This window comes from Meles meles, chromosome 17, assembly GCF_922984935.1.
Source record: "Meles meles chromosome 17, mMelMel3.1 paternal haplotype, whole genome shotgun sequence".
Taxonomy (NCBI): domain Eukaryota; kingdom Metazoa; phylum Chordata; class Mammalia; order Carnivora; family Mustelidae; genus Meles; species Meles meles.
This window is the reverse complement of record NC_060082.1, coordinates 36,060,964-36,083,288: the sequence shown is the minus strand read 5'-3', so window position 1 is coordinate 36,083,288 and position 22,325 is coordinate 36,060,964. Positions and strand designations below refer to the sequence as shown.

The 22,325-nt window shown below is 51.4% G+C and overlaps 1 protein-coding gene and 1 long non-coding RNA gene across 4 annotated transcripts in view; both read left to right on the top strand.

The window, feature by feature from the left end:
* The first annotated feature begins 204 nt into the window (after positions 1-204).
* LOC123928453 lies at positions 205-3,188 on the top strand. The gene is made up of 2 exons (XR_006815706.1): positions 205-1,495; positions 3,088-3,188. It is a non-coding gene; the product is annotated as an uncharacterized LOC123928453 (long non-coding RNA).
* Positions 3,189-10,642: 7,454 nt separating this feature from the next.
* The window catches only part of LAMB3 (laminin subunit beta 3), a 38,297-nt gene continuing 26,614 nt past the window's right edge, over positions 10,643-22,325 (top strand). The window contains exons 1-4 of one of the 3 annotated variants that reach the window (XM_045983646.1): positions 10,643-10,875; positions 11,274-11,560; positions 12,852-12,936; positions 13,753-13,907. In XM_045983646.1, the coding sequence (XP_045839602.1) occupies positions 12,909-12,936; positions 13,753-13,907 (183 nt within the window). In that variant the 5' untranslated portion in view covers positions 10,643-10,875; positions 11,274-11,560; positions 12,852-12,908. Of the gene's footprint in view, positions 11,597-12,851; positions 12,937-13,752; positions 13,908-22,325 lie in introns of all 3 variants that reach the window. The other 2 variants (XM_045983644.1, XM_045983647.1) reach the window with 2 other exon arrangements.

Genomic DNA, 22,325 nt, shown 5'->3' with positions numbered 1-22,325 from the left:
AATGTTTAGGGCGCCTGGGTGGCTCAGTGGGTTAAAGCCTCTGCCTTCAGCTCAGGTCATGATCTCAGGGTCCTGGGATCGAGGCCCGCATCAGGCTCTCTGCTCAGCGGGGAGCCTGCTTCTCTCTCTCTCTGCCTGCCTGTGTACCTGTGATCTCTGTCTGTCAAATAAATAAATAAAATCTTTTAAAAACAAAAACAAAAACAAAAAAAAAAAAGAAAAAAATGTTTATTTTTCTGTATGATTTTCTCTGTATGTTGTCTTGACAGAGAGTTATGCAGTAATATTCATAGGATCATATTTTTCAACACTTTTTGTTAGGTGTTCCCTTTTCCCATGGATCCATACTAATAAATCAGTATTTGTTTACTGAGCATCTACTATGTGCAAACACTGGACTATATGCTCATCCAGGGGTAAAAAGAATGGTCAAAGGTTGTTCCTGTTCTCCAGGAGTTTATAATCTGGGTTTGGGGACAAATCACAAAATAACTAGAAGCTGAATAACCATAAATATGTAAATTTGACGTGAGAGGGATTTACAAGCAGGAGAGAACTGATTGGTACTTGAGTTGCATAAGCGCTGCTGCCGGAATTTGGAAAGAATCTATAAAGAATAGCAGAGAAGTCATCACTGGTCCAGGAACCGGATCCCAGTCTTGGATTTAGAGCTTACCCAAGTGCATGAAAGGTGGAGACATCAGTGTAGACAGGCAGAGCTGGATGAATTGAGCCTAAGTGCGGTCAAGAGAATGGAATGGCTGGATCAGAGTATTGTGTGAAGGGGGCTGTGGGAGATGAGGTCAAATGTGCCTCTTTTTAAACAGGACCCCGAGAGCCTAGCCTGGCTGTGGACTTGAGATTTTAATCTGATGATGGAAAGCATACAGGTCAAAGTGCAGTACCAAATCCAACTCAGCAAATGAACCACCAGGCCAATGCTAACAGGATGAAATGTACCTTGGAAGAAGTGCAAAGGCGTGTTGTGCATCTGTGTGTGTATGTGTGTGTATGTGCATACACCTCTTAAGAGGAGCACAAATTTGAGACGGGGACAGCTTGTTTTAGTAGTATTTGACTTGAAACAGATAGAGGTGTCTCTCTCTATGTCTGTCTCTATCTCTAGCTGATGTCTCTGTCAGCTCCGTTTGGGTCCTTGGTGTGATCTGGCCAGGAAAAGCCTCCTGCACTTTGGGCTTCAACAGCAGGAGTAGAATCTCCAGAACCAAAGTCATACCGACATGCTATTTTCTTACCCCAAGTCCTTGAAGAGGACTACTTTGGTAAGATGGCCGATATTCATAGAGGAGCTTCCTGAGTTCTCTTCTGGGGGAGAGTCTTATTCTCGTGTGCTATTTCCACTCAGGTTTCTCTAGGACTTAGAGCCAACCTGACTCCCTCAGACCATGGTGCATCACCATGCAGAGTTCACTGGGCCACCTGAGGTGACACATTCACACCTTGTCTGGGAGAAAAAGGATCGATGTAGAATCTGGTGAGCAAGCATTTGTGTGGGACGAAATGGTGCTCTGAGATGTGGAATTCTAGAACTAAAACAGGGAGAATCCTGGAAAACTGCAATAGTTGGTTACCTACAACATACCAGAACCTTCTTGAAGATTTGCCCCCACACCCAGTGGTTTTTCTCTCAGAAACTGGAGCAACACCTGCCTCATAGATGCTTATCCTCTAGGTACAACTCGCAGAGAGCTCATGGTCTGTGTTTCTCTGGTTTTCTAAGGGGGCAATCTTGTGATGCTTCAGGTTTGCAAAGCTGAAATATTCACCAAGGCCATTTTTCCTGTCTCCTTGAGGTGTCATATTCTACAAACTGTCCCATATGACTTTCCCTTTTTGTGAGGGAAAGGGTCTTCCCTTAATCTTGGGAAGACCAGATATTGCAATGGAAAGACTATGGATTTTTGATACTTTAAGATCTTCTGGAGGATTCTGGTTTCACCATATACTAGTTGTGGTAGACAGTGCTGTGTGTTCACACGTTCTACTGTGTTTTTGTCTTCTGAGCACATAGGAAGATCACTTAGGCGCTCTTGAACAGTTCTGGCCAAATAGGTTGTAAGCGGAATGACTGTGTCACTTTAAAGCTGAAGCATGGAAGAGGAGAGAGCGTCTCCATGCTCCTCTATCCCTGCTGTCATGAAGCCCATGTGTCCTTGTTGGTGGGGCTACAAGACGGCAGAGTCACTGAGTGACTGTAGGACAGAGGACCTCTCGCCTCACCATTGCCACCCATCTTACTCTGTGCCGCAACAAATGAGTGTTTTTTGTGTTAAAGCTGATGAGATTTTGTGGTTATTTGTTTATTACTGAAGCATAACCTGACTCAAACACTAGTTCCCTGTCTTCCTCCCCTTGGGTTACCCTAATAAAATGCCATGGATTGGGTGGCTTAAACAACAGACATTTATTTCTCATGGTTCTAGGGGGCCAGAAGGCCAAAATCAAGGTGCTGGTGAGAGCTGGCTTCCTGGCTTCAGACATGTAGCTGCTTTTTCTCTGTGGAGGCAGAGCTCGGGTGTCTCCTCCTCTTCTTCTAAGGGCAGTAATCCCATTATGAGGACTCCACCTGCATGACCTCATCTAAACCTAACTGCCTCCCAAAGGCCCCATCTCCTAACATCACACTTGGGGAAGGGTTTCAACATATGAATCTGGGGAGGACATATTCAGTCCCTAACACCTTGTAAGCTTATCAAGCTACCTTATAATGCTGAGGTTATAAAAAAGGGAAATAATATCTCTTTCAAAGAACCATCTTGGGGTGCCTAGGGGCTTAGTCGGTTAAACGTCTGTCTGCCTTCTGCTCAGGTCATGATCCCGGGGTCCTGGGATGGAGCCCACCTCAGGCTCCCTGCTCAGTGGGAAGCCTGCTTCTCCCTCTCCCTTTGCTCATCCCCCCGCTCCCGCTCTCTCATTCATTCACTCTCTCAAATAAATAAAATCTTAAAAAACAGGAAAAAGAGCCATCTTAGGGGCTGCATAAATGAGATACTTTAGATGTGTTTAGAATGGTTCCTCCTGCATACCAAGAGCAGAAAAATATTTTGTTCCCTTCTTTTCTTTTAGCAAAATATACAGGTGTTTTTTTCTGGAGTAATACTTAACCACAGGAGTGAAGACGACCTCTCCTGTCCGGAGAAGCATACACAGTCTCCAGATGACGCAGGTAGGCCCTTCTCTGTAAGCGGAATGACTGTGTCATTTTAAAGCTGAAGCATGGAATAGGAGAGAGCGTCTCCATGCTCCTCTATCTATGGTGTTTGGTTCTTGGTCTTTCACCTGGAGTGGTCTTTGATCAAGGGACCCATGCCCAGAACATGCCACCATGATGTCGGACATTGGACACCAGGACTCCCTTCTGTTCACTTTTTTTTCTTTAAGATTTTATTTATTTGTCAGCACAAGTAGGGGGAGCGAGCAGCAGGGAGAACAGGCAGAGGGAGAAGCAGGCTTCCCACCGAGCAAGAGCCTCAATCCCAGGGCATTGGGATCATGACCTGAGCTTTAGGTAGCTGCTTAACCGACTGAGCCATCCAGGCATCCACCCCCCTCCCCGTTTCAATTCTAAGCATCAATGTTAGGGAAATTGTTGACAGGTGGGGAACTTTTAGAAGAAGGGGGACAGGTTAGGAAAAGCCTGGAAGCCATGGGGATGGGTGGACCACCTACTACAAGTAAGGTTGTCAGATTTAGCAAATAAAATGTGAGAAACCCGGTAGCATTAGAATTTTAGATAAACAGTGGGTCCCATTTTAGTATATAAGTGGCATCATGCAATCTTGGGGGTCTCCTTATACTAACAAGGTATCCCTTGTTTATCAGAGATTCCAGTTTAACTGGGATCCCTGTGTTTTATCTGGCAGTGCTAGCTGCGAGGATTGTTGAGGACAGTGCACACACCTCAGACAGAGATGCAGCATCATACTCAGGAACACAAATGTGTATTTATACTTGGCTACCGGGAGCTGCTGGGTATGCAGATTTCTGAGCGAGCAAGGGGGAAGTTCAGAATTGGGTGTGCTATTCTGGGAGAGCTGCATGGGAGAGGCAGATCGGGGTGAGGGTAGGAATTTTGGTCATCACCACTTCTTCCTTCCCCTCAAAATATAGATAGATACTACATCTTGCTTTTGATTTGCCCTAAGACATACACACGGGAAGATAAGGTGCTGATAGTTACATAGTACTTCTGCCCCTCCCCCTCTCTTTTGGTCTGTCCTTCCTTATACATTTGTTAGTACATGCATTTACCGAGGCACTATGCTAAGGGCTTTCTTTCTTTCTTTTTTTTTTTTTTTAAGATTTTATTTACTTATTTGACAGAGAGAGAAATCACAAGTAGGCAGAGACGCAGGCAGAGAGAGAGGGGGAAGCAGGCTCCCCGCTGAGCAGAGAGCCTGATGCAGGGTCTGATTGCAGGACCCCAAGACCATGACCTGAGCTGAAGGCAGAGGCTTAACCACTGAGCCACCCAGGCGCCCCTGCTAAGGCCTTTCATGACAGAAGAAATCTAATAGCCCCAAGAAGCAGTATTTCTTAAGAAGGGGAAACCGTATCTTACAAAATCAACAATGATTTAGACAACTTCTAGTGAACTCCCTGGCAGACTGTGCGTCTAGTGGAAGGGGTTCAGGGCACAGGAAGGAGCAAAGAGAGGATGATTCATAACTTGTAGAGGAACAGAAATTATCACCCTTATCCCGACACTTTTAACTTCATGTTTACTGATTATTCTAGGAAAAAATTCTCATTATGGAAGACAAGGGCATGAAGAGAAATAGGAGGAGACAGGAAATATTATTGTGTGGATATTTTCTCCCTGTCTCTCTGTGAGTATTAGTTTTCTTTACAGTTAAGAAGATTTTATGTACATTTATTTTCTAATTTTTGCCTCCCACTTAACAGTATCCCATAAACATGTCCCTCTTTATTGGTATTAAGTCTTTTCTCGGTATTTTAGGTGAGAAGGGGGCAAGTTTCGACTCAGTTTTCAGGGGAAGGAATGAGATTGGATAAAGACTCATCACTCTTGTCTTCTAGGATATGGACCAGATATTGAAGCAAGACCCCAGGAAAAGTAGGTGCCTTTTATCTAGAGCCCTCAGACTTGCAGGGCAAGTTAAGAACAAAACTTCTGTCCAGATTTGCGTAGACTCCTATCTTTATCAAGTGTTGGACTCTGGTTTTACTAAATCTTGATGGCCATAAAATAATAAGTCTGTTTTGCTTATGCCTGTTCCTCTGCTCTCTGTCCTCTGTTTGTAAACATTCCCCACCCCCTACTGTCTGTCCTTCCTTCTCCAAGAATGCTGGAAGCACCCCTGCTCTTGGGAGCTTAGCTTTGTTGGCCCCCAGAGTGTCCCCTCATCCCTTCTGGTCCAGGTCATGGCTCCTGAGGAGTTTGCGGCCCCTAAGGAATAGAGGGGAGTGCCCAAAGCATTCTCGGTTTGGGCCCTGGAGCCTTCACGGATGGCTCACTGCCTGGTAAGTGAGCTATGGACTATCGGGGTGGGGGTGATATTTGTTTTGATAAGAACAACTGCAGATTCTGCTAATCAGAGTCCTTGACACCTGCGTGTGATGCACACGTGGGTATAGACACCCTTTATGGAGGAAACACCTAGCCAAGCCAGAAGTTTGCATTGTTTCCCTTAATCTTTACAAGGATCCATGACGTAGATGGCTAATATTCCCTGTGGAGGCAAGTAGCTTTGGTTGTCCAAAGGCATGCAGCCGGTGGGTAGAGAACCAAGACCTTCATCTTGACCACGCTCACTCTGAGGTCCAGGCTTTAACCACGGTCCATCTCGGAGAGCAGAGCATTCTGGAGCTGGAGGAGGCTTCAGAGGAGATTCAAAAACATTGACTCTCCCAGCCGCTCTATATGCCAGTCACATTTTTGAGTGGGGCCTGGCTTAAGCGTACAATTTTGTAGGTTCTGCAAGTAATTCTCAGAGGCAGCCTGCATTAACAATCAGTAAAATCCAACACCTTTTTTATAAATGATGAAAATGCAACCCAGTGAGGGGCTTGTTGATGCATTTATTGAATAGCAGGCCCAGAGCTAGGTCTAGGATTTCCAGGATGTCCAAGTCCATACTCAGACCCTGTGTGACCGTGAGCACTGTAGGGAGATGCTGATTAAAAACCGTGAGGGGGGGCTGATTCCAGACATGAAGCCAGATACACGCACGCTCCCTTTCCTCTCAAACCACAAGGTGCTCATTTCCCCAGACTCCGACAACAGACGCTGATTTGAACATTTGGATATTTAGTTTGTCATTCGACTGGCCCTTTCAGGGATCTCCTGGTGCAAGTGCCCACGTCCCTCACAGCCATTCCTCCCTCTTCTCCAGATGGTTCTGGCCTGCCACGTGGCTGCAGGTTGCCCCCTTCAGGCATCTCTCCCTCACCTCTCAGGCTGGGCCACGGCCACAAGGCCAGCCTTACATGGCAACTCTGTGGCCAAAGGTCTCAGAAGTGGACTTGGGTCCTGAGGGTAGAGAGACAGAGGTGGTCAGGGCTTGTGGAGGGTGTGTGAGCAAGAGCTGGCCTGTCTGCTGGAGGAAGGTCAGGAGTCTGGGAGGGCAGTAAAGGTGGTAGAAATGCCAGCATATTCTTCACTCTGCTCTGGGAAGCCAGCCAACAATACGCCAACCATGGGCCAGCGTTCTCCTCCAGCAAGCCGCAGGGTACCCTGGGCTGCACCCCTCGGGAGGGAGGGGCTGGGGCATTTGGGGGTGTGCCATGGGAGGTAGAACAGAAGGAGCTGAGGCTCCTGAGGTGACCTGGGAGCCTGACGTTGGGAGGGGATTCCCCCTTCCTGTGGTGAGGCAGAAGTTGTGTCATCCTGTCACAGACGTTTTGTTTAATCTTGCTAGGTCACTGTGACGTTTGTCCGGCTACCTTCTCTTTCCATTCCTTATGAGGCGGTCCTGTCGTTAGTCAGAGCAGCTCCAGTCAGCGTGACAGGGAACCTGTGCCTATAGGTTTCTGAGCCTCCGAGGTGAGGGATTTGGAGGCCAGCCCCTCCCCCATTTCTGCCCACACAAGAGAGACTGTCAATTTGAAAAAACAAACAAGAAGGCGCCTAATGGTGTCTTCTGGATGTTCCTACAGCATCAATGTCTCCCCAGGAGTCCCCAGCTGACACCAGTCCTCCAAGAGCTGGAGCAAGAGCTCGAAGAGGCCTTTTCGGGGAATGGGCCTTGGTTAGGTTTGGGGAACATGAAGTTCGGAGTCTGGTGGAGTTGGGTCAAGGATTAACAAAGGGAGAAAAGGGGATCTGGAGGCAACGTTAGTATCTAAGTGGTGGTTAAAAATATGAATGCTGGAGCAAACTGGTCTGGGTTCAGGTGACCCCTTCGTAGCTGGAAACAAGTTACCGAAAATGTGCCTCATTTTCTTCAGTTGGAAAGTGAGGATAATTAAATGTTACCCCCCAGGGATGTAGTGAGTATTGGTCGAGTCAGTACATACACAGTGGCGGAACGGTGCTGGGCACACCCCGGAGCCCCAGGTAAAATGTTAGCTGTAGTTCATCCAGACTGCCTGCCTCATTCCTCCCAGAGCTCAGGCCCGAGCTGATGTGTGCCCTTGTCTGCTGGGCAGATGTTCAGGTTGAGGAGGGAAGGGTGGGGGGACAGAGAAGGGCACCGAATGGAGTCCCCCAATGATGGCAGGCCATGCTCCCCAGGCTCCCATTCTGGTGGCTTCTGCCCCAGGCTGGGTTCCTGTCTGTGCTCAGTCACACAACAGAGGCACTTTCCCCCTCTGGTTTTTGGAGAGGAGCGCAGAAGAGGGGTCAGTGTCTGGGCTCCTGAGCTGTTGTGGAGGTGTGGAGGGCCACGCCAGCTTGAGTCAGGTGGCGAATCCCCAGGGATGTTCCTGGAGCCTACCCTGTCCCACAGACGTGGACTCAGGCGTGACTCATAGTACGCAGGTGGTGCCTGGGCCTGAGTCACCCAGTGCCCCTTCCTCCAGCACCTGCGACCTAGCCTGGACCTGGCTCTCCTGGCCTCTTTAAACTCTCCTCTCCCTTCCTCTCCCCTTCCCTCCTTTCCTTGTTCTCTATGCCTTGATCTCATTGATCAGATCTTGGCTGATCTCCCTGACAGATGGATAACGGAGACAGGAGCATCTGATGCCACCCCCACACCCTGTCATGCGTTGCCAGGAATGACTGAGAAGCGTACAGCATTCTGCCTCTAGCAGCATGGTGGCTGTAATCTGAGGGTAGGTGTCTCCAAAACGACCCCTCTCTGCGGCTGGCTGCTGCCGGAAATGCCGCTCTCAGCCACCCGTTCTGGGGACAGGGCCCCCAGCCCGTCCCTTCTGAGAATGCAAGTTCGCCCGCAGTGCATGGGGATTCCTAAAACTACCTCAGATATTTACCATGCATTGTGAACCTCTTCGCTGCACGAAGCGGGAGCAACTACTATGTGCCCAGCACTACTCCCGGCCTTGGAAAACAGTAGAGACAAAATGGACAAGAGTCTCTACCTTCCTGGGTGTTATATTCTGGAGGGAGGAGTCATAAAGTAAACAGGATAAATAGGTAAGTTATACAGTTGGTTTATAGGTGGTTACGTGTTGCAAACAACAGCAAAAAAGATCCAGCCTACCCAGAATGAGGGCAGGTGGAGTTGGGAGTGGGATCTGGTGGGGAAGTGGGTCAGAGTCATTGAGAAAGTAGCATTTGGACAAAGACTTGGAAGAGGTGAGGAGATAGTTAGCCTTGCAGAAGCAGATGCCCAGGCCCACTCTGGGCCCAGGGATACAGTGTTCCGAGGTATCTGGGGCCAAAGCCCGAGGACAGAAGCAGCCCGGTGATTTGAAGGGCATGCATCTGGGGTGAAGGGAGCAAGGGGCAGAGACAGAGAAGTAATGGGGGTACTTGGGTCATGCAGGGCCTCACGGACTCTCTCCGAGTGCTCTGGCATTGACCCTGACCATAATGGGGAGCATGTGCAGGGTTCCAAGCAGGGGAAAGATATGACCTATAGTGTGGGGTCTGCTGGAGACCAGTTGGAGGCTGTTGCAGAAGTCCGGGGAAGACAGGCTCAGGCCCAGAGGGTGGAAGCTGCCTTTGGAAGGGGAACGAACATTTCCTGCAGCATGAGCGGGTGCGAGAGAAGCAGGAGTCAGGGATAACTTGACTAGCCACTTCCCTGAGCACAAGTTCTGATGAGCCAGGTCTGGGGCCTGGCGGTGGTGGTGCTGAGGCTGAGGGCTCCACAACGGGGTGATGGGAAGACCAGAGTGGGGGGGGGCTGGGCACTGTTGTGGTGCCCCCACCTGCCCTTTAGCCCTGGCCAGGTCCTAACCCAGCCTCTGGCTCTGTTTTAGCCTTCTTGTCTCTGAACAAATTAGGTTCTGAGGTTCAAAGCCTGTCTCTGGGGCCATGCCATCCCTGGGGGGTGTGGGATGTGTCTAGATCTCTCCCTTCCCTCCTGGGGAGTGCTCAGTGTCCCTGGGGAGGGGGGCTGACTGGGCTAGCCTTGGGGTCTGCAGAAATGCGGTGACTGTCCCGGATTGGGCCCTGTGTGTGTGTGTGAGGCCCAGACAGAGCAATTGCCACTTTCCTCTGTGAAGCCAGACCCCTGCTGGGATCTGCCCTGGCCTGTGAAGTCTGAGACACTACAGGCTTATTTACCTGGGTTCCTGGCCTCCTGAGAGAGGAGAAGGAGGGGGATTTGAAGGGCTCCATCCAGTCAGTGTGCGGCCCACTACACACCAGGCCCCGCCTCGTCTGCGGATCTGGGATCACCACACCCGCTCCTTCTGCTGGTTAACTATTAATGAATTCTTTGTCACATCCTCTTTCCTGGTAGTGGGCTGGGGAGGGGGCAGTTCCAGGAGGGAGAAGGCTTCCTGGAAACCTTGAGTTCAGGGAGCTGGAGATGTGGAGAGAAACCAGACCGGTGGGCTCAGAACCCCGGGGTGGGGGTAGGTTTGGCAGCAGTGATCTTTCTCTGGAGGATGTGATGGGGGGGGGGGGGGGTGTCTCTCTGGGGTCTTGTTGCAGCGGCTGGTGGATGAAGGAAAGCTGCTCGTGCTGATTGGGGCTGGCCGAGTTCAGCCAGATTTCATTGGAATTCTTACAGGGGGTCTAGACACTAACATTTAGTGGCTTGTCCTTTCCGCATATAAACAACTTAATGCCCATTTGCTAATTACACTACTTCCTCTGCCCATCCAAACTTAGGGGATTAAATTAGAACCTAAGGATTAGAAATGTACAGTTGAATCCACAAAAATCCTCCATTTTCCTCTTAAGGGTTCTCAAACCATTTCTTGGACTTAACCCTCAAACCATAGAGAACTTTCTGCTTGGCAGCCACTGAAGCCTGGACTGGGTAGTTAAGAGTCGTCTCCATTAAACAGAAACTTGGAGGCAGTGGTGTTTCAAAACCATACCATGCAGGCTCTTCTGCACTGCAGGGCCAAGACGGACTGGGGGACCTTCCAACCTCTCTCTAAAGCCCCCTGATCCTAACCGGGACGAGTGTCCTCTGAGACCAGCCTCTCGTTCTAGGCCTGTTGCCGCCCTGTCCCTTGGCCCTCAGGCAGCTGTGCCCTCAGAGCCCCACACAGGGAGTTGTGTTCTCAGGCCTGGTGGGGGGCAGGCAGAGGAAGTTGGTCCGGTTATGCTTCAGGTCAGGTCTGTTTTCTGGCCCTCCGGGCTAGCATTCCTGCCAGGGGAGGGCAGGGCTGGGAGACCAGCCCTTAGGAAGCTGGGGGCATGACTCACAGGTAGTTACCTGTCCCAGGGCTCCCTGCCAACCTGCGGAGGGATCTGGAGGGGAGACATTTAGAGTTTACTCCTGTTTATTCCTCTTAAGCTTTCCGTGGGTGAGTTGGGTTTTGACCCCCTTCCCGATGAACGTAAAGCTCCTGCAAATTCCCCCAATGCAGGGATTTTCCATTTTTTTTAGTTTTCCCTTGGGAGGGGGTCTGGTGCTTTCCAGGAGTTTGCAGCCCAGTGACAGGTCTGGAGCAGCCCAGTGACAGGTCTGGGCAGTAACAGCCTACATACGAGCTTTGTGTCCTCTGCTTAGTCTTCTGTCCAGGGCTGCCCAGGACATAGGACGAAGCTGACCCCTGTGGGCCTTGGAGAAGTGCCAAGTGCAGTGGCTGTGGCAAAAGTGGGTGCCCTTCCCTGGCCCCTGGGAGTCACTGACATTCGTCTGGGGCTTTCAGTTTGCAGTGGCTCCCTTCACCCCTACTCCCACCCCTGCCCACCCCCGCAGGCACCCACAGGCCGCTGGGACTGATGAGCTTGCTGTGAGGCCTCTGAGACGGACCCACCTGCCCAGTCCTGTCCTGGGGGGCCGGGGGCGGGGGGGTGCAGTGACGGCACATGGGCGTGCCAGACGCTGGATTCCTGAGACTCGCCCTGCAGTGGGTGACGCCCAGCCGGGGAGTCTCCAGAGGTGAGGCCTTTCTTTAAAAACTGGGAGCCAGGAGAAGAGACCCCACATTCAAGGGGTGCTCTTAGAGGCCACCTGGAGAACGAAGAGCAGCGGCACGGAGCAAGGTACGGACCGACCTTCCCCTGCGCGGTGGGGGCCAGGTACGGGAGCAGGGCTGTCTTCGTCTGGGGTGCCTGGGGCCTGGCTGCAGGGCCCGATTCATTCCTGATTCCTTCCTCCTTCCGGGAGGGCACTGAGCAGGCGCACTCACCTGCACAGGCTAGGGTAAATGTCTGCCATTGTTTGGGTTGCTTTTTCACATCTGGTAAGTGTTTCAGTGACTGGGAAGGAAGCAGCTTCAGATCTGGGCTGAGCACAAAGAGAAGTGGGAAAGTGTGGGCTGGCCCGGGCTAGAGCTCTTCCCAGGGCCACCAGTACCTGGCTGTGCGGGATGGCAGCCTGGGGGCAGGAGTACAGAGATAGCACTGCATGAAAACCCAAAGTGGGTCTTCTTGCCGGGCCAAGAGGCCTCAGCCACCTGCCTCTTCCCAGGGCCCATGAGTCTTCCAGGAGAGGTTTGGAGGGCATGATTTCCAGGCACTAGCCTGTGTAATGTAGATGCTGGCAGGGCCCCAGCTCCCTCTCTGCTCCTGCCTTGCCACCCCCCCCCCCCTGCAGCCAGAGGGCTCTGTGGCTGTCCCTGGAGCAGAGCATGCGTCCCAACCAAGTCAGAAGTGGGCCCCGCAGGAGCAGGGGTGGGGCCTGCCTCCACAGCCTAGTATCCGGCCTCAGCTTCCAGAATCCCAGGTCTGCACACCCCTGGGCCATATGGGAGACATTTTGAGATGCTTCCAGTTCCGATGAAATCCTCACTCCTTAAATTCTGCCAGGCTCATCTTTCTCCCCATCGTGTCCCAGCAGCCTGTTTAGCTCTGAGTTGTGGTCACCAGAGCCTCCCCCTCAGGGAGGCCCCTGGTGGTACTGGAGGCCATGCAGGTGGCTGAGAGGCTTCGCCTCCAGGCCCTCAGCCACTCTGACCCACTCACCTTCAGGCCTGCAGGCCTGAGAAAGGCCAGTTCTGGGGGCGGGGGCTGGCAACAAGTCCTTGGACATCTTAATAGCTCCTCTCCTGCGAAGGGCCCAGCCCTTTTCTGCTCCCCACATTGTCCTTACAAATGTGTGGGCCAGGAAGGGCCACTCCTCTTTCCCGTCTCCATGGGGGAAGATGAAGTCTGGGAGGGGATGGCATTTTCCCAGGGTACAGTATGCATCACCTGCCAGCTGGGACAGGGGTCCAGGGCTCTGGCATTTTGCAAGCTTTTGGCGACAAATGAACCTGCTGCTTACAAGTATCCTAGGTCAAGACCCTAAGTAAAGGGGGCTGCTGTCCCTTAGGGTTTGTATTGTTTTATCTAGGCTGCTTTGCTCTGTCCCGGGTGAGGTCCTCTGAGGGGAGTCCCCTGTTGGCTGAAGATGAGGCCATTCCTTCTCCTGTGCTTTGGTAAGTCTCCCTTCCCATCCTTCCAGGCCCTGTTGTGTGGCTGGGAGGGGACAGCTACGCAGGAGGAGAGTGTACCAAAGTGTGAGCATCATTTCTCGGTCACCCCGTCGTCCTTCAGTTTGGAACACTTGTCTCCTGGGGCCCCCATGGCGTGTCCCTGCTCTTTGGGCCTTTGGGAAAGACGATGGCCTCTCTTGAGAGGCTCCCAAGTATCTTCTTACTGCTGTGTGAGGTTCCTGTGGTTCCCAGGTGCCCTGCACAGCTCATTGCCCAGTCTTTCACTCTCTCGCGGGTTCCAGAGCCAGCACGGCTGGGTTTTACAGGGGACTGTTGCTGGGTAGTCACAAAGTGTGGCCGGGTCCCCGTGGCAGGTCAAGGAGCAGCAGGAGTGCCAGCATCTCCCGGCGGTGCACGCGGTGAGCAGCCAGCCCCGCTCTGGCCACTGACCGAGGCGGCTGCAGGTGAAGGGACGAGGCATGTGTCCCCGTGGCCGAGCATGGGCCTGCGACATGATCCTCAAAGCCACATATGGAGGCCACATTTCAGGATCATCTAGGGTTTCCTGTAGCCAGTGCTTCTCCTCCTTTCCTTTTTAAATTACAGGTTACTGAACATGAAATCAGCTTCTTCTTCTTCTTTTTTTTTTTTTTTTTTACACCAAACAGCATCAGGATTCCAGTCTTCAGAGCTACCACTGGGTGGGAGCATTAGGGAAAGGGTCTAGGTTTGCTAATTTATGCTTCCCTGGGGGATACTGGGGTGGCCTGGGGGGCCCTCCTTTCGCTAGGCTATTCCCCAGCTCCCCTGTGATTTCAGTCTGGCCCAGCCTCCTGTGTGCCCAGCAAACCTGCTCCCGTGGGGCCTGCTATCCACCTGTTGGGGACCTGCTCCTCGGAAGAACCCGGTTTCTCCGAGCTTCATCCACCTGCGGACTGACCAAACCTGAGACCTACTGCACCCAGTATGGTGAGGTAGGTCCTAGCACCATGGCCTCCAGGGCTGGAGAAGACGAGGTGGGGTAGGGTGAGGGTGCCCTTTGTTCACAGAATGCCTGAAGTGTGTTTGGGATAGCCACAGCTCCATGCTCTGTGGAGAGTGCAAGAAAAGCCCAAGGCCAGATCTGTGCCTCCAAAGAATTTTTTCCTTCACTGGGCGAGAGAAAACATCTTCAGAATCAGCTGAATGGCTCGATAAAGCTGGAGTCTTTCCTCAGTCCTCGGGTATGGGCAGCATGGTTTTTCAAGTCTTGGGAACAGACAATCAGATGAATGTTGATCTTTTAGCACTGAGAGCTGGCGTGTCGTCTGTGGGGGACGAAGGCAAGGCTGACAGAGCAAGGTGGTGGAATGAGTGCACTGGGTTGTGTTATTGCCATGAGACGAACTGAGTGGTGCCATGGTCACTGCTGGCCACCATCTCTTTGGCCAGTGTTGGGAAGTGAGTGTAGACAGAGCTAGCGGCAGAATATTTGATTGTCGGCTGGAGTATAAAGAGCCAACTTACTTACCTCTCAGCCTTGTTGGTCCCCTCGGGCAAGTAGGAAACGGCCCGGCTGCTGTTAGAGGACATAAATCAACAAGATAGATGCGGAAGTGATGAGGCCAGCGAAGGGGTTCAGCGACTCAGCTGATAAGTAAGAACCTGAGCTGCACAATCGAGAAACCCAAACACTTTGACCTAGGTCAGTTAACATTCCCTGTTTAGGCAACCGAGTTCTCCAAAGACCTGTTGTGATTTTTCTTCTACACGGCTCTGGACCTATTTTGGAGGAACGTTGACTTCCTTTCTTTTCTCTTCAACAAGGTGGGGGTCATTCTTGGTGCCTCATGTTTACCAAAGTTGAAACCACTTAGTGTTAACTTGTTTTCCAACTGCATGTCTCATTTGGCCATTTTTCTGCCCTGAAACCAAAGGTTTGGACAAAGGAAATGTGTGAGGGAGGTGTGTTCCCCAAGTCTTCTAGTCTTTTCAGAAAAAGAGAGAAAGAGAGAAATACAGAAAAAAGGGAAGTGAGAGAGACTGGCTGCATGAAGGAGACTTGGGTCGTCTGCAGTCCTCTTTTCAGACTGTCCTTGTCGTTGGGACAAGGGAGGTGGCATCGGCTACTGCCGCTGGGCCCCACCGCGCCCTTCTAGTCCAGTGTTCTTTGGCTACTTTTAATGGCAGATGGCGCTGAGTCGTGGCTTTGGAGGTGCAGAGCAGAGATAGCTATGGTTCCTGACTCTGACACAGCTGGACGTGGGAAAGCCAGTCTGACAGTATTGGGTCAGATGGCCAGTGTTAGGCCAGGCCTCCCTGTGGACCCAGATTTCTCTACAGGCATCAGGGGGCCTGGCCGTACTGAGCTTTCTAGGCAACATAATGGTGTTCTCTGCTCCCTTCCCACACATGCCCTAGAATCTGGTGCCACTGAGCCATGTCTAGACCTTGCAGGGAGGCTTCTGCTGATTTCCTTCCTGGAGCCGACCTGCCTTCTGGGAGGGGAAGCAGGAGAAATTCAGAGCTCCTGTGCTGGGACGTCCCCTCAGCCCCTGCTCTGTCTGGACAGCCTCTTTCCCCAACGCTTTTGCCTTTTGACTTCACCTTGGCCTGCCCTCTGCCTCTGTCAGAGGCTGCAGCCCACCGCCTCCCTTCCTCGCTCTTAAGCAGGCCCCTGAGGACAGAACGGTGCTTGCAAAAGAGAAGTCTAGACTTTTGCAACTGTGGGGATGGAGACATCCTAGCTATTTTGGCTGCTCTGAAACTGGGGACACATTGGCTTTTCCCCCTCTTTTCTATGAGAGGGAAGAAAGCCAAGCAGCCTCTTCTTGCGAGTAGAAGGTGGGGCATCTTGAACGCATGTGATCTTGGGCAACGCAGACCCCCTCTCTAAGCCTTAACTTCCTCTTTCGTGAGTGTTCGATGAAAAGGTCTGAAGGTTTGCTCTTGGCCTTGGGTTTCTCTGGGAATGAGCCGACTGCTGAGAGGCCCCCACCCTCCACCTCTCCCTTCTTCCTTTGCCCTTTCTCCCTCTTTTCCCTGCCTACTTCCTGGAGGCTATTGGTTGACAGCAAGGAAGACACACCCCCAAAGCGCAGGGCTGCACCCTGGAAATCATGCAGGGCATGAGGCAGAACTGCATTCCTCGTGCCTGCCCCTCTCTCTTCTCGCCTCACCCCTTCCTACCAGCTCCTGGCCCCATATACACACCTTCTTTAAGTTGAAGCTTCTGGTTAGTGCCTCTGTTCTATTTCTGTGACACGGTGAGCACTGAGCCAAGCACGACTTCATCCCGCACCTGCCGTCTGCCCACGGACGTGGTGCAAAGGCAAGTGCACCAGAGATTTACAACTCTTGGACGTTCCGCACCGCTCATTCCTCCGCTCTTAACCCCAGCAGGACTCCGTGGAATGAGAGTTGCAGGAGCCATGCGGACTCCTTCCAGTTCCAAAATTGTCTCTCCCAGCTCCCGGTGTCAGAGCGTGGCTCCTATTCGCTTGCCCTCTCCTCTGCCTGATTTGGTCTCAGTGGCTAAGTCCTATCAGCCTCGAGGACTTGCTTCTGTGGTTTTGGGGTCCAGGTTGCAACCCTTGCAATGACGTAGGACTTGGTCAGCTTTGCCTTGGGGTACCCCACCCCCAACTTTGCCCCTCGTAGGACTGCCTGCCTTGACTGCTCTTCAACTATCCAAGCTTGGGCCCAGGCTGTTCTTTACCAAAATGGCCCTGTCTCCTTGTTCTCCTTCCTTTAGTCCCTAACTAACATCTGGGTAGACTCACTGTTCCCTAGAGCTTGAGGCATGTCTGTGTTGGCTCCTTGTCCTTGTCCTCTTCTGTATTTTCTCTCAGCATTGGCTCCTCGTTTGAAAACTGAGAGTCATGACAGTACCCAGCCCAGTGAGTGGTTGTGAGGAGCGTGTAAAGGAAAGAGCAGAGTGACCATGGCTGGTGTCTGCAAGACACTGAATGTTCCTTTCCCCTCCCCTTACACAGAGCCACGTCCTGGCGCCAGTGTCTGCTTGCAGAGGCCACCCCATCTGTGAATCACACTCCTGAGCATTTCTGCCCTGATTAGGATACTCACTTGCATACTTATCGAAATCAACCCATCCTTGGGCCAGCCCACTCTGCTCTCAAGGTGGCCGCTGTAGGTCTGGTCTGCAGTGGACTGTTGGAGAATCTGGAGGCAATCCCGGTCAGTGAGGTTGTCCTGCCTGGGGGTGGGGACTCTCTCAGTCTGATCCTGGTCTGACCCTTAGATGAGGGATGTGACCTTGCTAGCTCCTGGGTTGTCTCTAGACCACCGTGTCTCCATGTATGAAATGAAGGAGTTGGGTTAGTGGGCCCTTGTATTTGCTCAGCTCTAGCATCTCTGCCTGCCGCTCAGAGATAGCTGGGCTGTGCGTGACCCCATGGGTTCAGCATGGTCTCTGTCAGGCAGGGGCTTCCCCACTGGCAGGGGCTGAGCTGTGTGTGCCCTTCCGGTCATCTCTGGGCTGCTTCAGGCAAGAAGCAGTGCGTTTTGCCCGGAAGCTTTCCAGCCCTGATTTCTGCTTCTGACAATGTGTCCTCCAGTGTTGTGTTTGCTCCCCTAAATGCTTTATTTATCGCCCACTCCCTCCCTTTCTGGGGGAAAACTTAATTACCCAGCTGTCTTAATAATAGTTTTACACAGTGCATTCCTCAGGTTAATTAGCTGTGTAAATCCAACAGCTGTCATTTTTATCTCTTGGAAACAAGCTGAGGAGCAGTAGCCAGTTGCTATGCCCTTCACCCCAACACACACACACACACACACACACACACACACGCATGTCAGTGCACCCACATGTACATTCCCCAACGACCACTGTCTTTCTTTGTTCGATGGTTATCTGTTTTCTGGACCTTTGGCAGGGCTAATATGGAGGCAGAAGATATATGAGCTCCTTATGTCTCTGTACTTTGAGACTGCCTCTGACTAAATTGTCTGTCCCCCTGTTTCCCCAGAAGTTCTCAGCAGTTCTGAAACTTCCAAAGCTCCTGCCATTGGCCAGCCACTCTTTTGGATGAAGCATTGTTGCGTTCTTTGTTTGAAATACAAATACTCTTGAGAAAGACACCATATCAGTCTATCGTAGACCACTATATCTCAGCCAGGGTTTGCTTATCAGAAAACTAGCTGTGTTGGGGAGCCTGGGTGGCTCAGTGGGTTAAGCTTCTGCCTTCGGCTCAGGTCATGATCTCGGGGTCCTGGGATTGAGCCCTACATCGGGCTCTCTGCTCAGCAGGGAGTCTGCTTCCACCCCCCTCTTTGCCTGCTTGTGATACCTCTCTCTGTCTCTGTCTCTGTCTCTGTCTCTGTCTCTCTGTCTCTCTCTCTCTGTTAAATAAATAAATAAATAAAATCAAAGAAAGAAAGAAAGAAAGAAAACTAGAGGTGGCTTTTGTGAAGGGTTCCAAGAAAGTAAAGGCCAAGATGGGTAAGTTTTGAGGGATAGAAGGACATGGAGAGGGACATTGGGGGAAAGTGTTACCATCAAAAGGAAGAAAAATGGGTTGGTGGCATGTGAGAGTCTTGGGTCCTGGTTGTTATGGGCTTGGGAATACAGCTCGTGGGGCTAAAAGGATCGAAGAGGGGGAAAGCTGTAATGGGAAGGCCTAGACAAACCCAAGTGGCTTCAAACTTTTCTGGCCCTTTGCTTTTGGGGTTCAGGCCTCCAGAAGTTCTGGCAACATTTTGCAGACCTACTTTGCTTCTTTGTCCTCGGGAGCTGTAGGAACCATTGTTACTGGCAGAGCCTGCAGAGGTCCGACAAGCAAAGCAATTCTCTGCACTCGGGTCTAGGGAAATATCTCTGCATCTGGAGAGGACCAGGCTGGGGCCGAGGCTGTCCTTCCCAGGGAAGAAGGGAGGGAGCATCCTGACAACCAGCTCTGGTCTCTGCCAGTGGCTGCCAAGTGACCTCTGTGTCCCTTGAATTAGAACTGGCCGAGAAGGTTTAGGTGCAGACATCCCGGGACAGAAATCCCTGCTTTGTCTCTTCCCAGCTTTATGGACTTGGACTCGTTTCTTAAATTCTGTAAGACTTGCTTTCCTATCTGTTGAATGAGTATACGCATATTTTAGTGGAAAATACCGACCTCAGAGATTTGGGGAGGAGGCAATGAGGTAATGTATGCACAGTGCCCAGGAGAGAGCCTGGTGCGGTGTCATTTCTGGGTGTGTGGTGCCCATCATCTCCAGCCAGCTTCAGAGTCAGCCTACTGAGCTTGGTTGGGGTGCGAGAGGGCAGCGCGGAGTGAAGGCTTTGGTGAAGGTGTCACTTCATGACAAGAGAAAAGATGAAGTTGAAAGTGCCTGATAGCCCTGGGGCTTTCCTCCTCAGCACCCGGCGGAACCTGACTTTTGACCTTTGTCGCCAATATCCACTGATCTAGAAGGGCTGAGGCTTGTGAATCCCAGTGGGGGCCAATGGAACTCTTGCTGACCGAGGGCTGTAATGGCTCCTTCTTCTGTTCACTTAGCTGAGAGGTGCATTTTTCCAGTACGGCATCTGGGTAATGTCCTTTGGGGTTTTTTTCTTCCTTCCTTTGCATTCTTGTTCGGAGTGTTTTAAACTTCTGAGCAGATAAGCCGGAGTAGGGGAGAATTCCAATAGCTTGTTAGAGCAAGAAGGAACTTCATTATCTTATTCCATGCCTGCATATTACCAGTGAGGAAGCTGAAGTGGAGAGGATGCCTTTTCTTGCAGGCAGCTGGATTTTTTTTTTTTTTTTTTTTTTTTTTTTTGGTCCTGGCTTCCTTTCTTTAGGCCCTGGCTGGCGGCCATGACCCTGATGCTATCTCCTTAGATAGACGCAGGCATTCTCTGGCTTGCTCATGGGAGGGAGCTGGGCGGTGAAAACGAGAGGCTGTTTCTACTTCCCCCTCGAGTTCGCTCTGTGTTCTACAAAGGCGCAGTGCTTAGATTCGCATTTACCTGCCTTTCCCACCGATTTCCACTGTGATTCAGGTTCCTGCTGGCTATCCTCTCCTCTGCCCTCCCCCAGCTCTCTGGGAGGCTTTGTCTTCTGGCCAGACTGCTGAGCTTCTAGAAGGCTCCAGGATAAGGGAAGAGGCCCAGCCTTTCCAGATGGAGAGCAAGTAGGAGCCAAACTGGCTGGAGGCCTGACAGGCTGAATTGATAATAAGGCCGCGTCTCTGAGGTAGCACGGCCGGGAGAACTGTTGGCCGGTGGACGCCAGAGATGGGGGCTGCTGCCGCCGAGGCCTTCCACCTCTGGGAAGGACGGAGGCACGAAGCCCACGGGAGGGGAAGAGCCTCGTGTGGAGAGTCACGCACACGCATTGATATACATCCTCACGCAGGCAAATGAGAATAAATAGAAAGGGAAACTGAGGCCCAGAGGGAAAGAGAAAGTTAGCAGCTTGTCTTCCTGTGGGCGCCTGCCGTAAGCCTCTCTGCTTCAGGTCTCCAGACAGCTGGCTGGCTGACAAGCAGAGCCACTTAAAATACCTGTCCCCAGCCTGTGGGCTCAGCCTGTCTCTAAGGATGGCAGTAAATCCCTCCTTCAGCTGTGTTTCTATGATAAGCAGCACGTAGGTTTTAAGCCCACGAGGGCATCTCATCTCCCATCAGTGCCTGCACACGTGGAAGGACGGTGGGGTGGGGGTGGGGCACCCCTGGGCTCACTGGGACGCCTGAGCCAGGAGGCAGGGTGAAAAGCCCATATGGATATTTTTTAGTTTTCTTTACTTTATAATAATGTCTCTTTTCCTGAGTATAAAAGCGAGTATATATCCATGGTATTAAAGTTGGAATATTATTAAAGAGTAAGGAAAAAAAGCTCCCTGTCATCCTATTACCCAGAGATATTCGGGTCAGCTGCTTGTGGTGGTCATTTTTGTAGGTCAGATTGGCTGAATAGCAGCCATTTCATATGGTTCAACCTAATCTTTTGGGTGTTTCCTTCCAAACACTTTCTGTTCCTTTTAATTGACGTATTTGAGAACATGACAGATACATGTTTATGCCCGCCTTTGTTCTTCATAAAACACTAGAATGTCAGCATTTCCCCCAAGTAATGAAAGGCTTTCTGTGAGCAGTCTTTTTAATAGTTACATAATATTTCATCCTTTGGGGACCATGAAGGTCATTTCCAGTTCCAGGTTGAGGCGTTCTAGCTCCGGTGCCCCAGGCCTGAGGAAAGAAAGAGCCTTGTTTCTGACGCGGTCTTGGCCAGGGAACAGGCCGGGATCAGGTCCCAGCAGAGCTGGGGAGAGAGCTCTGGTGACAGGCGGCCGGAAGGCAGCTGGCCCTTGTCTCTCAGCGGGACATGTGCTGAGTGCATACAGAGGCTGGGCAGTGGAAAAGTTTGCCCCCGAGAGGCTGTGCAGAGTGGGGAGAAGGGCACGCTCCCTGCCAGGGACCAAAATAGGATTCTGGAGGAGAGTCAGATTCCAGCAAAAGACTTCTCTTGCCCAGAAAGGATTATTTTATGTGCTCAGGTATTTATTCCAGCACTGACACATCTACAGTTTCTGTGTTAACTGAGCCGGGTCAGCCTGAGGAGCCAGCTTTTTTCCCAACGTGCTCTCTCCACCTCAGCCTCCCCCATGGTCAGCAGCGGGGTCAGGCCAAGCCCTTTGAGTGAGACAGACATTGTCACCCTTTACCGTGCTTCCTGTGATGTCTGTGCAGCCACCTGGTTTCCTAGCAGAAGTGAGAGGATGACACGGAGGGAGGGGGAGGGGGAGAGCGGGAGAGAGAAGGGGGAGGTGGTAAGGGACCCTCTCTAGAGTTGGTTGGTGCTGGGGCTGACATGGCTGTCAGTCAGTAGAAGAGTCACTAACCTTTTGAGCCCCATCTTTTTGATTTGAGTTCACATATATAAAATGGGAATAATATTCCTTACCACATAGGGCTGTTGTGAGCCTTAAATAGGTTTTCATATTCAAATTCCTAGTGCGGTACCTGGCCCGTAGTGGGCTCTCTGTCCTGTCATGTTGCTGTTTTGTTACCACCCTCCTCCAACCCTCCTTTTAAACTCGCCGCCTGCAGGAAGAGAAAGTTTAGGGATAATTAAAATGTTAGCACTTACTGAGTATTTGCTACTCATTCAATAAGTATTAAGGGCCTACTCTGTGCAAGGGACTTTTCTAAGCACTGAAGATACAGGAAAGGAAGCCCTTGTGGAATATACATTTGTAGCAGACAGTAAACAGATAATATAAGCAAATATATAGACAATAAATGCATGTATTTCAAGTGGAGATATGGACTATGAATAAAAATGTAGCAGGACAGGGGTGCCTGAGTGGCTCAGTGGGGTAAAGCCTCTGCCTCTGGCTTAGGTCATGATCCCAGGGTTCCAGGGTCCTGGGATTGAGCCCCGCATCGGGCTCTCTGCTCAGCAGGGAGCCTGCTTC